Raw genomic sequence first — 16,089 nt, 5'->3', positions numbered from 1 at the left:
TTCATGAAACATTCCACAGTGTTAAGTCTGCAGGTCTGCACACCAACCGGGTCTGAAACCGCAGAAGCAGACACGTCTGGGATGCTAGTTAGAATTTAAAATGTGGAATTCCTACTCTGTCAAGTCAGGTGCTTGCTTCTCCTAAAAACAAGCATATTTACCCTGTGGAAATTTAATAGGAAAAGTGGAAATGTAAGTGAGAAAGGTATTCGAAGCCTTAAAATCACAGTCTAAAAAATACTAAAATAACCGTGTAATAACCAAGCCTTTTTTGTCGAGGACTTTGAACGGGAAATGGGGCCTGTTGTACAGACGACAATGAGAGTGCGTGGTCCTGATCAGGTTACGTGTTTGAAAAACTTCTTAGTTCCCTGGTGGTAAATATTCATGAACTCTTAAGAAACGGGCTGACCTTTTGCCAACGGTAAGAAAACATGGTTACTAAAAGTCACTCCGACTTTTTGTTTCACCTGAATTTGCATGTTTCCAAAATACTTTTCAGCTATCTTCTCCGGCTCATGTAATTAGCTCTGGTGAACTCTGCAGTCGGAATACATTAATCTTTAGTTTGCCATATGTTCCACTAGATGGCAACACACTACAGGCTTACTCACCAGAGGAGCCGTCCACTACCGGCTTTACCCAGCACCGTGTCCTGGGTCAGGGCTAACAGCACGCGTGCTCATCTATTTGCAGGAGTGAAGCCTCTCCAACCCGGCCATCTTTCCTTTCTCCCTACACTGAATTAGCAGGTCTTGCTCAGGAAAGTTCGGGTCCAGCTACATTATGCCTAAGATTTAAAAATTCAAGTAATGCACCACAGCCCCATGTCTGATTGTTGGTAAGAACTAAGTCTTGTGGTGAGGAGCACGCACTGGTTCCCAGCTGACCCATGAGAGTCTGGAACCTGTAAAAAGAATGCTCTTTACCAGTGCTGACCCTCTGACAGGGACTTCAAGATGCTGAACTTCCCAGCTAGAAATGTGCCCCAAACTGACCCAGCTCAAAGGTGCAGGGGATGGCAGAGCAGAGGGTCCCGCCCAGCTATGGGGTGAGCACCAGGCACCAAGGGGCCAAGGTCTGAAGACGACAGTCCAGGAACTATGGGCCAATGATACGGACCTGGGTGTCAAACCTGATACAAAAAAACATACTTCTGGACACAGCTCCCTAGCCTGGAGGTCAGAAGGAAGTACAGTTACAGACTAGTGTGGGGGCGAACAAGGGACCCTGGTGAACAGGTAGAGCCCATTAAATAAATCTTCCCCAAAGTACCAGGTGTGCAACTCTTTTCTAGTTATCATGAGTGTGTTGGACATTGTGTTTGACAAAAGCAAAGCTACAATAACCACCATGATCGCATTTTGCTGCCAAACTGGAAGCCTAAGATAGCCGTGTTGTTACTACACTACACTAGACTACAGCGTAGTGAAGAGAGAGGACTCGATCAGCACCTGCAGCAGCGGTGCCAGGCCCACAATGCCTCCGTCTATCTGCGCTGCTCAAGGAACTGAAGGACTGACTCAGATAAACACTGAATTGCTATTTAACACAAACTTTAGGCTTCCTCAATGTGCTTAGCGATGCGGGAGATGCACGTTCGATTTCCTGTGTCAGGAAGATTCCCCTGGAGAAGGAAATGGCAACCCACTCCAGTATTCTTGCCTGGAAAATCCCATGGACAGAAGAGCCTGGCGGGTTACAGTCCATGGGGTCATAAAGAGTCAGACACCACTGAAGTGACTTAGCACACACACGTGCTGTTTGAGGCTTAAATTACAAAAGAACTGGGTGAAACACTTAAAGACAAAACCCAAACTTTAACCTTTTTTGAACAGATTTTCCCATGAACAATCTATCACTTTTATAGGAAAATGTACTGGCATTTATTCTAACAATGACTTTTCTTCCTTTGAAGAGTTTAGTTTAGTCTCCACCAACTATTCCCAGCAAATATATCCCTGACTGCCCAAGGCACAGAGCAGATCACATACAAGTCCTGTCCTTAATGGGGTATGGGGAAAAAGTGAAGGTCCAAAGGTAGGAAAATGTACCTAGCTTTTTCTTCATTTTTAAAACTGTGCATTTTGAATTTTTGCTAACTTCTAAAGTTATCATTCAATTTATGATGGTTTAGAACAAGTTATAATTTGAGTGTTCACCTCGTACAGCATGATGTCAATTTAAGCAAATACAACGTGAGGATATCACTATTTAACCTAGAAAAAAATATCACTGATAAACCTTTGCTTTATCTTTCTCTTTTAAAATGCCTCTGTCTCCAAGTTCTGGTCTTTTATTCATATTCTAGAACAGGAGACAATTACACAAAGCTCCACTGCTCAAGTTTTTCAAAGAAATCTAATTTCTAGAGTCTGAGAAAGGCTACAGCATGAGACGACAGGGCAGCGCTTCTCAGGGCGTGACGACGATGTCAGGGGCTGGGGTGTGTGGACTGAACTCTCGCTTATATGCAAATAAGCAAGTCACCTTCACTACAGTGCCGAATTCCCACCAATGTACTTAGATGTCATCCTTACTTGTCACCATCTTACAGGTGAGCTGCCCAGTGCCTGCAGAGGTTTGGTAATGTGCCCCAAGCCACAAAAACCTCATCTGAATACAGGTAACCTGAGATTTCCTGCTCTTTACACTATCACTGCTAAACTGTCCAGTTAATACCATCTACACACTTATATTTTTAATGGAGTTTCACAAATGACTCTTGGTGTGTTCCCATCAAGGCTGTTTTTGTGGAATGCTATAATACTTTTAATACAAGACTGTGTCCATATTACTTTCTTAGAATAGTCTTTGCAATAGAGCAAGGTAGAGAAGGTCCTCGCTAAAAGCAGTAGGATCATGAGCAACAAAAGCTCTATTCTGATTAATATCTCAAGGTGCTGATGCATTGGTCCTTGAAAGGAAAAGTGTCAGCTTCTATGGAAGATGAGTTTTCTAATTTCTTAATGAAGGAGGTCAGATTCTCTGATTTTCAATGTTCTTTCCAGCTGCTGGACAGTTTTATGAATACCCAGGTGTCAAAGTAAGAAAACAATGCTTCTGATAGTAGTGAATTGGCTTAGCCAGTATAAGAAAACTCATTCTTCTGTAAGCCAAATTTGATCCGGACAGTCACAAGAAAGACTACACCTCATGCCTGAACCTCAGCTATCTTTAACAAGCAATACTGGGCCAAATATCCACAGAACTGATCTTAAAAAGGCCAGCTGGCCAAGATGTATAAGTGATCTGCCTTGTAAACAGGTTAATCTGTACTGGACTTGCTGATTCCAAATTGAACTGGAAGCTGTGCCATCCAGAGTTACTGTTTCTTTAAGCAGCAGTTGCCGGGGGTTCCTGGCACAGCCTCAGCCCAGCCCGCACCTTCTCTTTCCACTTCCTCTGACAGACAGTTGCAGCAACTGGAAGGGAAGTGTTTGTAGTGGATTTCAATGAAACTTTTTTTTTTTTTTTTTTTTTTTACTGCTATCACACTTATAGTACATTCTCACATCTTAAAACAAATCTTTTTACTTTATTCATGTTACAAAAACCCAAACCTCTCAACAGAACCCTAACCCAAACCCCTCTCTGCAGACCAAGGGTGCTCATCTAAGGGTGATGTGGCCTCTGGAAAGAAAGGTTTTTGGCAACATCCAGAGACATTTCTGGCTTTTACAACGGGGAGGGTGCTACTGGCCCTGGGTGGGTAAGAGCCAGGACTGCTCTGGACTCTCCCATGGTGGACAGGACAGCCCCCGCAACGAAGCACGATCAGGTCCAAACTGTCAAGAGTCCATGCTAAGAAACCCTGCCACGGACATAAAAGAAACAGCCTGAGAAGACGTAATTTGTTCAATCAACAAAGATTCACTGCACACCTCTTTTAGCTGATGGGGGTACGACAGTGATCAATCTAGACAAAGTCCTTGTCCTCATGGTGTGTGTGTTCTAGAACTAGGCACCCTGCCTCTCTGAATTCCCCAGATATCTGAAGGCAAAGAAATAATATTTAGATACTTTTTTGCGGGGAGGGAGCTGGGAGGCAGGAAGTGGGAGAAAAAGTTGAGAAAGAAATATACACATTGACTATTTCCATTTCTAGAAGGCCATACAGCCAAAGCTGTGGAAAATCACAGAACCAAGGAGTCAGGACCTATTTTCATTCTTTAAATACTACATCTGCCTCCCACAGTACACAGCTGGAGCTGAGAATGCAGCAATGGAACAGTAAATGTCTCCTGGATGGATCAGGTCAAGGAGTCTGAATTGTTTGACTAGAAGTTTCCCTTGTGATTTAATGACAGTAATGTAATAACGGCTTCCTGTTATTGAGCCTGTGCTATATGACAGGGCTTTGCATATATAGATCTCTATTCCTTATAGCAATCCTGCCAGGGTACTGGTACCACTGTCTCCATGTACAGAGTTCAAAACTGAGCATGTTGTTAAGTAGCAGAGCTGGGTTCCTCTCCTGGTCTCTCTGGCTCTGATGCCCAGAATCTTCCTCTTGGATGAGTCTGCTCCTCAGTAAAAAACATGCAGTCACTGTCAACACTGGTGGTCACAGGTGACACATCCTAGGGCAATCCCCTCTCAGCCCTTCTTAGATGACCTGCTCCCTCCTTGGGCCCACCCACTGCTATAGCCCGTGATCCTCTCCTCCGTCACCACCCATCAAGCCACACTGCTGGGAGGGGGGAGAATCAGAGACACATGACAGGGATCGATGTCACCAGGATCCCTGGCCACAATGATATCCCCAAATGGGAATCAAGGAACATAATTCAGGAGGAACACATCTGCAGGTCATCATTTTAAGATAATTTGCCAAACAAGAGTCACACTGGCCTGCAGCACGAAGGCAGGAAAGCAGAGGGGTTTGAAGTCGACAGATCTGAGTTCCCAGCTCTGCCACCCCCCAGCCGTGTGATGAGCCTGACTCTTCTGAACCTCGCTTCCCATTTCCGAGGAACATGGGCTCTACCCCTCACCGCTTCTCTACTTAGACTACACGAGCGAATGCACATGAAGTATTTCCACAGCGCCCAGTATCTCAGAAGCAGTGGTTGCTGTCACCACCACCAGCAGCAGAAGAGGAACAGAGGAGGAAGCAATCAGAGCTGAGAGACAGCAAGTGCATTTTCTCATCTGTGGGTCAGAGAGCAAAAATCCCAAGAACTCTGCGAGAGTTACACAGAGCCTAGAACCTCCTGGATCCATCCTTAGAAAAGAAAGCCCATAGGGTGCCAGTCTCTCTGGGCTTAAGGCCACAGCTTCCGTGAGCTGCTTCCACTTGGACCTGGTGAATCCGGAAGCTGATGGTCAAGGCAGAGTGGGAAGGAATGCTTCCAGGTCTGCCAAATAGATGATTAGTAAAAGATGTCAGGGGAACCCTTGAACTTACAAAATGCCCAAATCCAGCTTTATATTACTCCTGTGTCTCTTCAACTTAATGACAGAATAACAACATATGCATCTTAAGTTTCTCTATGTGAAATCAGTTAAAATCCGTCCCCATTTGGGGAGTTAGGAGAAGGCAGGAAGTTTGGTAAGTTGGACCAACTATTCTACGTAAGTGGCTTCCAGGCACATAACTATCATTTATATGCAAAAATGTAATGTGCTATTTACAAGTCATCTTTATGTACTCATTAAAGCAGGTCCCTGAGAATCTCCACAAGTCAGAACTCATTTAGCTCAACTGAAGTCTGAGACACTTCAAAGCATTTTTAACCTTTCTTACTCCAGAGATACTTACTGCACTCCCAGTAGGTAGAAAGACCACACATCATGTGCCATGTGTATGCACCATTAATTAAGCAGTATTTATTAATTAATTAAATTCTTAATTAAATAATGGTTACAGCCCCACTTTGCAGATAAGCAAACTAAATCTGAGAGCAGTAACTTGCCCAGAGACTCTTGGCTGACTAGTGGCAGGGTTGATACCAGAACCAAGGGTCCCTGGCAACCTGGCTCTTTGTCACTAACCTAAACTGATCACTTCTGGCACGATCCCTACTCTGCTTGGTGCTGTGAACACAACTCTGGACCAAATACATTCTCAATTCTCCTGCATGTTGCAACCCTCAATCCCGACCTGCCAACAATCCAAATGTGCTTTCTCCTAAACCCCACCTGGCTGCTGCAGGCTCAGCTCAGAAATAAAATTCATGCAGACAGATGAACTTACTCTCTTTGTAAGTACTTAAGGAAATGATGTGAACCATTGCCTAGCTGGCTCTCAGTGGAGCACAGCACCCCTTACCAGGGACCTGGATTCCTGGAGATGCTTCTAATAAAGGAAAGAAGCTAGAAAGGTTTCCCCAAACCCTGCCCACATCCATGCCACTTAAACTGTAGTCTCTCAGCCAGCAGCATCACCCAGGAGTTTGTTAGAGCTTCAGAGTCTCCAGGCCCCACTTGACACCGACTGAATCCCAGGGGATTTGTCTGTATAAGTTTGAGGTTTCTTGACTTACATCATCTAAAGCAAATCACCACAAGAAATGGGAAATAAAATCTAATGAACTCTGTATATGTATGGTTCATTCACTTTGCTGTACAGCAACATTATAAAGCAACTACATCCAAACAAAATTCTTTTAAACTAAATCAACTACAGATAGCATCATCAGAAAAATAAATAAAAAATCATTGGGAAAAAAATGCATCTATGAAAACAATGATATTTTTTCAATCATCCAAAGAGATGATTAAGACATGTTTATCATTAAAATGTGAAGGACAATCCTATAAAAGCACTTAAATATGAGTTTTAGGTGGGACTCTCTTCTTTTTCTCTGTCAATTTTGAAACAGGGAGTCCTTGGCTTATGTATTTCCTGTAACACTGGCCCCCAGTTTCCTTATTTGAGAAGCCCAGCCCAGCTCCCATATCTAAAGCTATGGACAGGGGAGAACTGTTTGCCATTCATGGTTCATACTCACAGGGAAGCAATGTTCAGTGGAGTGAGGGATGCTGGTGCTTGGGGTCACACAGTCCTTACTCCAAACCCTGTTTCTGTTCTACGTTAGCTTTGTGACCTCAGGTAAGTTACTTCTCTGGGCCTAAAGCATCTCCTATGCAAAATGTTGCTGTACTGCCCACTCCAGTATCGTGAGGATTCCGTGAATAACTACATACAGCTCCAGTCATTTGCCCATTGCACCGAATAAACAGGAGTAAATATTAATTGGTTAAAGTGACAAACAAGGTGTTTAAAGCTTTACGTATGGTACAGGACAGCCAGGTTATGGAAACACACGTACAGTGCACATGTGTACACAATAAACATTGGTGAAAAGATGAATGGTGGCTTCACCTTACTTTTACGAGAGATCATTTCATTTCAGCCAGGAGAATAACTTAAATGGGGAAATTTTTAAAGCCAGGGATACGACTCCTAAAAGCCAGTCTTCTTGCTGAATTTACTAACGCCAGGCTCGGCTGTCACAGAGAAAACCTGCACAAGCCCAGATACATGAGGAAGGACATCCCTTGTCTATCATTCACTCCATTAGAGATGATTGCAGTTTAATCACTTTTAGATAGATCTGTGGCTTGCGGCTACATCAGCTTCCTGTTTGAGAGTCACCTGCAAAAATGGGTAAGAGCCTATTAATAACATTTAATAGCGCATCTACTGAAACTATCCACATAATCTAAATATTTTATCTTTGCATGTTTATTTGAGTTTGATTTTTCCCTGCTTCTATCTGCTGTCACTCTTGGCCTATGAGCTCCCTGATGGTAGCAACTACGACTCTTTGATCTAGATATCTGATGAATCCTTTAGTACACAGAGGATGGGGGATAAAGAAGTTTAACAGTGTTAGAGCTGACAGCGGAAGTGAAAAAGGCCAGGCTCTGAACTGTCATCGTGACAGGTCACTGAGGTCTCACCAGCTGCCTTAGGTTTGGAAATAAGGAAATGGCATCCGTTACACTGAAAGCAGGAAAATATATTTTCAAGAAGCTACTATATACCAGGTAAGGACTGGTAAGTTTTCTGAGTGAGGATGTCTAAGGTCTTCAGGCCTGTCTGCAGGAAGCAGCTACTGACCCACAGGTGACAGGCTGTGAGCCCCAAAGTCTGGGCCTTTCCCTGCCTGAAGTACCCAGAAACACTTGCCTCACAGAAAATAAAATCCTGGCAAGTAAGAGTTTGTGGGTTCAGAAAGGCAAGAATGGAGAAAAAGAATAGGAGAAGTCGAAACGCCAGTTCCTCTCTCCCTGTCACCCGCCCGTGCCTAGACCCAGCAGGCCACTCTGGGATGAGGAAGGACATTCTGGGGGTCCTCTGTGTCAAGCCTGGTCCCACCCTGCCCCCATCATGCCTGTTACTATGGAGCCACCACCGGAATGCCCTTGGACACATTTCACCCTGGAAGGCGGGTCCCTCATCAAACTCTTCATCGATGCTACTGAGGCAGACAGAGCTCCTCCTGGAACTCCTAGGAGGCCCAAGCCCATGCTGTCATCTTTGCATTCTCAGCAGCTACAACAGTAACTGGCAGCTGATATGCTTAAGTAATTTGATCAATAAGGACAACAGTAACTGGCACGTTAGGCGCCTAATGCATCCGTTACAAATGCACATGAGGGTCCATGGTTCCAAATGCACATGCCACACCAGGTCTGATGGAGTAGGTCTAGGGCAGGGTGAGGGCCTGCATTTCAACTGACTGGGTGCAGTTAAACCGTGATGGGGTGGAGTCAGTGGGCGATGTAGAGAGGGCCCACAGTTGTGATCAAAAACACAAGGACACAAATACTCACTAAGTACCTACAATGCACACTGTAAGGCGCACTTCCTTCTGGGAGTCAAGACACGAGGCAGTTCCGCGCCTCATGATCAGAAGGGAGGGACAGAAGAGGCATCAACGATCCTTAATACAAATACAGGCTATAAAAATGCTGCAGGGACACAAAGGAGGTGCACTTAACCCCGCCGGGGCCAAGGGCTATTATGTAATTAAGGACAATTACAGAGCGGGCATCTCAGAAAGGCCTCAAAGCATGCGTGGCAGGTTTTCAGGTAGAAGAAGGAGAGAAGGGCACCCCAAGCAGAAGCAATATCATGAGATATATCTCAGAGGATGGCAAGTCCATGGTTTATCCAGGAGAAGGGGCAGGCATCTGCTGTTATCAGAAAGAATAGACAGACTGAGTGAAATAATGGAATTGGGGAGACACAGGTGATGAGGCTAAAAAGGAGGTGAGTTTCACATTAAATGAGCAATAAAGAAGTTTGTACCACAATCTGCAAACCTATGGTTTTCATTTTTTTCAAAGCTGAGGAATGCTTTTTTCAATTTTTCAAAGCTGAGGAATGGTTTTTTTCAATGCTTTCATTTTTCAAATGAACATGGCTCACTTCTAAAAACCACCACCACCAAAACCAATCAGACCTGCTCTGGTGGAAGCAGGGGTGGAGATCCACAATTGGACCCGTCTGGAGCACACAATCCATGACAGAGGCACCCTTAGGTGATGAGAGACACAGTCAAAACTGACTACTGTGGCAGAACAGAGAGGCAGAAAGGGTGAGGTCAGGTGTCACTTAGAAGGCTAACTCTGAAGGTGTAGGAGATGCCTGGAGGAAGGACAGGCTTGGAGCAAGAAGCTACAGTGTGACTGAGGCTGTAGAGAACCAGGGAGTGCAGAGGGAGGAACGAGGAGAGGAGGGGACGGCTTAGGCTTGGAGCACGTCTTCCCAGAGTACATGGACAATGTTAAGTACAGAACTGGGGAGGGAAGGGCATCTGAGGAAGAAGGGGGTGCCAGGTAGGACGAGGTGGTGCTGACCATCACAGGGTTGGTTCTGGGTGTAAGAACCCAGGAGAGAGGTCAGGGTTAGGATGCAGATTTGCAAATGAAAATTAGAGTAAAATCATCCCCTTCTCCTGAAGGGAAAGTCACTGAGGGTAGATTTCAACAGCCTCCTAAATGTTTCAGTCAGTCCAGTTTAGTTCAGTCACTCAGTCATGTCCGGTTCTTTGCAACCGCATGGATTGCAGCATGCCAGGGTTCCCTGTCTATCACCAACTCCTGAAGCTTGCTCAAACTCATGTCCATCGAGCTGGTGATGCCATTCAACCATCTCATCCCCTTCTTCTCCTGCCTTCAATCTTTCCCAGCATCAGGGTCTTTTCAAACGAGTCAGTTCTTCACATCAGGTGGCCAAAATATTGGAGCTTCAGCTTCAGCATCAGTCCTTCCAATAAATATTCAGGACTGATTTCTTTTAGGAAGGACTGGTTGGATCTCCTTGCAGTCCAAGGAACCCTCAAGAGTCTTCTCCAACACCACAGTTCAAAAGCATCAATTCTTCAGCACTCAGCCTTCTTTATAGTCCAACTCTCGCATCCATACATGACTTCTGGAAAAATCATAGCTTTGACTAGATGGACCTTTGTTGGCAAAGTAATGTCTCTACTTTTTAATATGCTGTCTAGGTTTGTTATAGCTTTTCTTTCAAAGACCAAGCATCTTTTAATTTCATGGCTGCAGTCACCATCTGCAGTGATTTTGGAGACCCCCAAAATACAGTTTCTCCTGTTTCCATTGTTTCCCCATCTATTTGCCATGAAGTGATGGAACCAAATGCCACGATCTTAGTTTTTTGAATGTTGAGTTTTAAGCCAGCTTTTTCACTCTCCATTTTCACTTTCATTAAGAGGCTCTTCAGTTCCTCTTCGCTTTCTGCCATAAGGGTGGTGTCATCTGCGTATCTGAGGTTGTTAATATTTCTTCTGGCAATCCTGATTCCAGCTTGTGCTTCCTCCAATCCAGCATTTCACATGATGTACTCTGCATATAAGTTAAATAAGCAGGGTGACAATATACAACGTTGATGTACTCCCTTCTCAATTTGGAACCAGTCCATTGTTCCATGTCTGGTTTTAACTATTGTTCTTGACCTGAATACAAATATCTAAGGAGGCAGATAAGGTGGTCTGGTATTCCCATCTCTTGAAGAATTTTCCACAGTTTGTTCTGATCCACACAGTCAAAGGCTTTAGCATAGTCAATGAAGCAGAAGTAGGTGTTTTTCTGGAATTCTCTTGCTTTTTCTATGATCCAATAGATGTTGGCAATTTGATCTGTGGTTCCTCTGCCTTTTCTAAACCCAGCTTGAACATCTGGAAATTCAAGGTTCACATACTGTTGAAGCCTGGCTTAGAGAATTTTGAGTATTACTTTGCTAGCGTGTGAGATGAGTGCAATTGTGTGGTAGTCTGAACATTCTTTGGCATTGCCTTTCTTTGGGATTGGAATGAAAACTGACCTTTTCCAGTCCTGTGGCCACTGCTGAGTTCTCCAAATTTGCAGGCATATTGAGTGCAACACCTAAATGTTTAGTGCTGGCTAACCTAGCCTGTTCTAGGCTCTGAACTAGGAGTCGAGGATAGAGCAGTGGGGAGAGGAATCCTGGGAAGCATACACTCTGGTTAGAGAAGACAGACAAGCAATGCTAATCCTACAGAGACAATAAAAGGGAGGCAGGGGCCTGGGAGGGAGTCCGGGGGTGTGCATCAGCTTCTATCAGTGGTCAAGGCAGGCCTTGCTGAGATGACATTGAAGCAGAGACTAGAGGGAAGCAATGTGCAGACCTAGTAGATGTGACTGAGGGTAGAGCAGCCCATCAGGAAGGCCCCTCAATGGCAAAGGCCCAGGCTTGCGATGATGGAGAAAGAGCCAGGGAGCCAGCGAGCTAGAAGGGCACGTGTAGGACAGAGAGTGACAGAGAAATAGGAGAAAGGTGTCCTAAGCGGGGTGGGAAATGCTGCAGTCTCAAGGGCTGTGATGACCACTCTGGCTTTTGCTTGAGACAACTGGGGAGCAGAAAGGTGACTGGCTTTCACTACGGTATTTAAAGGAACTGCTTTGGCTGCTATGCTGGGAACGCACTGTGTGGGGCAAGAGCAGAAGCACGAAGAGCAGTGAAGATGCTCTTTCCTTCATCCAAGAGACAGACGTGGTGTGGGACAGGGTCTGGGATGCAGGTGGTGAGAATACACTGGATTCTGGATACATTTTGAGGGTAGAATCAATAGCACTTGTTGATAATGGATGCAGTGGGAAGGAGGAGGATGTGGAAGGGGCCAGAGAAAGTGGGGAGATAAGGAGGAAAAGAGAGTCATGGGTGACTCTAAGATTGTAAGGGTGGGGTGAACAACTGGAAGGATGCGTTGCTGTTAACTGCTCTGGTTTGAGACAGCTCGGTCCAAGGAGGCAAGATGGGGAGGGCAGCTGAAGAAGTAGTTTGGCACGTGTCAAGCTGGGATGTGTATCAGACATCCACATGGGGATGGAGAGGAGCAGTTGAATGCACCAGTGTAGGGTCTTGGGAATCACCAGCGGTCCAGATGGAGCCCAAAGCCTTGTGACTGGATGAGATCACTGGTGTACATGGGAACAAGAAGAGGCCTGAGCACTGAGTACTGCAGATAAAACTCAGAGGTGGGGGAGGGGTCAATATGAGATGAACACAAAGCAGTCAGAGGCACACAACCAGGAGTGGCCTCTAAGAGTCAAGACAAGACAGAGTTTCAAATTCCCAGAAAAGGAGAGGAAAATTCTTCATCCTATATCCCTAGCCAAAATTATCCCCCAAATGTTTGAATCTTTAGCCATACAGTCTAATTAAATAAGAACCTACTGGAGTTTACTATTGGAACTGCAAATAACTCTATGGGGGTAGGGGTGGAGGTGGGGAACTCTCAAATCCAACCATGAGGGGAATACATTAGGATGCTGGCTTTCTAACACTGAAATCAGACAAGCTGCCCTGAGGATCACTGATGGGGGCTGGGTGGTTAATTAGGGAGCACTGGATAATAATGCTGGTGTTCTACACTCATAACACTCATGTAACCCACCAAACAGCCCTATCTAATGTATCCTGTGATTATTTATCCTCATTTCACAAACAACGCAGGTGAGGCCCTAGGGAGTCTAGGTCATTCGTTCATCACTACACAGAAGGCTGAAAGGTAGGACAGGCCAGGAGGTAGGTGCCAAGTAAGTAGGTGTGTAAGTAGCAGGAGACCTTTGGATGGTGTGGTTCTCGAGACTGATCTCATCAGCGCATACATCAGCTATCTGGGGAGAAGGGTGCAGTGGAGGGCTCTCCAGAGAGCCTTACCACCCTCCCTACAATCTTGTTTCTCTGAGGGAAAAAGATACGTGGGAACCTCTAGAACATAATGTGTTCACAACCTCAAGGGGAAGAGAGGCACTCTACATCTCCAGAGAACTAGAGAAAGTTCAATAAAACCTATGGGATATATAGACTAAATATAATGTCTAAATGAATACAGCCACTTCTATTACAGATTTGGATACGGGGGCAACAACATATTTCACTTGATTACTGGCTTTCAGAGAACAAAAATGTGCAAATGCATAGCAGAAAAGCTATAGTCTTTCTTCACTGAAATCACCACATTCTCATCTTAAAAGATACCAGATATTCTTTAAAAGTTGTATTAAGCTATAAAGCTATATTGTACAACACAAGCTATAAAACCACTGTCTTATAATAACTATTAATAGAGTGTAACTTTTAAAAACTATGATCACTATATTGTACACTGTAGTAGTACTGTACATTGACTATACTTCATTTAAAAAAAGGGTAACATATTCTTTAAAAGTTGTGCTGCTATGTAGTATTAATGGTCTTAAAAATGTTGTGCATGTTTATAAACAAACTCTCTTGATACTGTTTCCAGCAGCCCACAGTCTCCATCGTAGACCAGAAATCCAGGTTTAACACCTTGGAAACAGATGCCAGGTAACAGCAACATAACACACTTCTGAAAACAAAGACGCATATGATTTCATTCTGCTGCAGTTTGCCAAAACCATTCTTGTTATGACAGTAAGACGCTCTTTCAGCATCTCATAATGAAAGTAAAAACACTGGAAAAAAAAAAAAACGACTTACTGTATCTTCCCCACCCCCTAACTTTTTTGTGTTCCAGAAAGAGACAATGACTTCAAACTGTTAACTCTCATAGAGGGGTGCTAATTCCAACAGGAAGAAAGGAATGAGCCTGTTTGCCTAAGAAAAGATGAACATCATTTTTTAAAAGTCTTGCACATATTTTACGCAAGGCTTTTAAAAACCAGATTTGTGTCTACTGAGTAACTTGCACAGAAAACTCACATCCGGGCCTTCCTAATACTTAACCAGAGTAGACACAGTGTCATCAAAACGTCCGTAAGCTCGTGGGACAATCTTTAAATGTCAGCCTTGGGCACCGGATGCGTGACAGATACTAAGAAGGGTCTTTGCAATTCATCCATTTATTCATTTGTCAAAATTTCTTGTGCTCCTACTAGGTGTCAAGCACAGAGTTCCTGCTCTCTGGCCCGGAACAGAGGGGTAAATGTTGAGAGATTGAGACAGTTTGAAAATAAACAGTGTCCTACACAACACAACTCGGTAGCATTATAAACATTACGAAGAAGACCAGGGAGGGCAGGAGTGATAGGAATGAGGAGTGTTAATTTCGATGTGACAGTCAGGTGGGCATTTCTGAGAAGGTACTTGAGCTGTTGCCCTTAGGAAGCTGCAATCGTCTGCACTCTACTAACAAGGTGAGGCACGGCTCACCACTGAATCCCCAGCACCTAGGAGGTGTGTGGATCGGTCCCCAGTAAGTGCTCAAGAAATAGCTGCCCAGTGAATGAGAAAGAATTCAAAGAAGTGTGCAAGGCAGCATCGGTGGGCAGGGGGGCAGGCGCCTGCTGTGCCATAGTAACACCACCGCCGCACACTTCCCACGGGGCTGGTCAACTCTCCCGGGCGCTGTCACAGTGAGGGTCTTGTCCAGAGTTCCCCAAGAGCCCCGTGGGCGTAGCCAGGACAGCACCACTCTCCCCACTTTACGGATCACCCACGCCAGGCCCGGCATCCCCCACCGCCCAGCCGGGACGCCCGCCCGCCGGCACTGCTTCTTCGGAAGGAAATAAAGGGGGAAAGTGCTACCGAAACTTTTGGGACTGCGTGTTTTTCCTCCTGGCCTAGGACGCCCGACGGCCGCTCGCGCCGGCCGAAACCTGGGCTTCAGAGCTGGGTCTAAGCGAGCTCGCGCGGCGGGGCCGGGGGCCGGGCGCCGGGCGCCTGGGCGGGCGCGGGGGTAGGCGCGGGGTCGGCGGCCCCGGCGCACCCGGCCCGGGCGAGCGCCGAGACAAAGCGGCGGCGCAGGCCGGGCGGGCGCGCGGCGGCGGCGGAGGGCCCCGCGCCCCCTCACCTGTCGAGCCAGAAGGTCCAGGGCGAGTGCAGCGGGACCCCGCCCGGCTCGGGCCGCAGCGCCGACAGCTGCTGCAGGCCGATCGGCGGCGCGGCGGCAGGGGCGGCGGCGCGGGGCCCCGGCGGCTCCCGGGCGCCGGCGGGGGGCGCGGCGGCCGGGGGCATCGCCATTTTCTCCGCCCCGCCTGTGAGGCCGGCGGACGCGCGGACCGCGGGCCGAGCTGCGGCTGAGTCACCCCGGCCCCCGCCCGCCCCGCCGCGGCCGCTCCGCCCCGCCCCGCGCGCGCCCCGCCCCGGCCCGGCCCTTCGCCCGCCCGGCCCGGGAGCCGCACCACAGTACCGCCCGCGGCCGCCGAACAAAAGCACGGCCCACGCGAGGGGGAGGCGAATTCGTGCAGGCACCGACTCCGCGTGCGGGGACCGACGGACGCGCGGGCCCGAGGGAGCGCGGGCGCGCCGGCGGCGGGCACCGATTCCAGGCTACGGGTTGGGGGGAACAGAGGGTCAGTGGATTCTGCAGCCTGACGGGTGACGGGCGAGACGAATGTGTGGGCTACAGAAAGATGAAGGAATGGATGGATGGATGGTCCAGCGGATGGAGTCAGACCCATATGGCGAGAGGGGAGTAGGTGAGGGCAGACAAACCAGCAGTCTGAAGGATGGTGGGAAAGCTGGCAGATGCTTGGAAGAGGGGTGAAGGGATGGAAGGGCAGATGGAAGCACAGTTGGATGTGACAGACAGATGCCAGGGAAACCGCTGGCCAAATGAACAGAGGCTGGAGTGAGCAGGAGCTGAGAAAGACAGTCAGAACCTG

General features: G+C 46.8%; 1 protein-coding gene across 2 annotated transcripts in view; it reads right to left on the bottom strand.

Annotated features, from left to right (window-relative positions):
* The window catches only part of EIF4E3 (eukaryotic translation initiation factor 4E family member 3), a 115,011-nt gene extending 99,527 nt beyond the window's left edge, over window positions 1-15,484 (bottom strand). Inside the window, exon 1 of one of the 2 annotated variants that reach the window (XM_061397392.1) lies at window positions 15,276-15,484. In XM_061397392.1, the coding sequence (XP_061253376.1) occupies window positions 15,276-15,445 (170 nt within the window). In that variant the 5' untranslated portion in view covers window positions 15,446-15,484. The remainder of the gene's footprint in view (window positions 1-15,275) is intronic. The other variant, XM_061397391.1, reaches the window with a different exon arrangement.
* Window positions 15,485-16,089: the final 605 nt, after the last annotated feature.

This window comes from Bos javanicus, chromosome 22, assembly GCF_032452875.1.
Source record: "Bos javanicus breed banteng chromosome 22, ARS-OSU_banteng_1.0, whole genome shotgun sequence".
Lineage (NCBI taxonomy): Eukaryota > Metazoa > Chordata > Mammalia > Artiodactyla > Bovidae > Bos > Bos javanicus.
The sequence above is the reverse complement of the archived record's forward strand: the minus strand, read 5'-3'. Positions and strand labels throughout refer to the sequence as shown.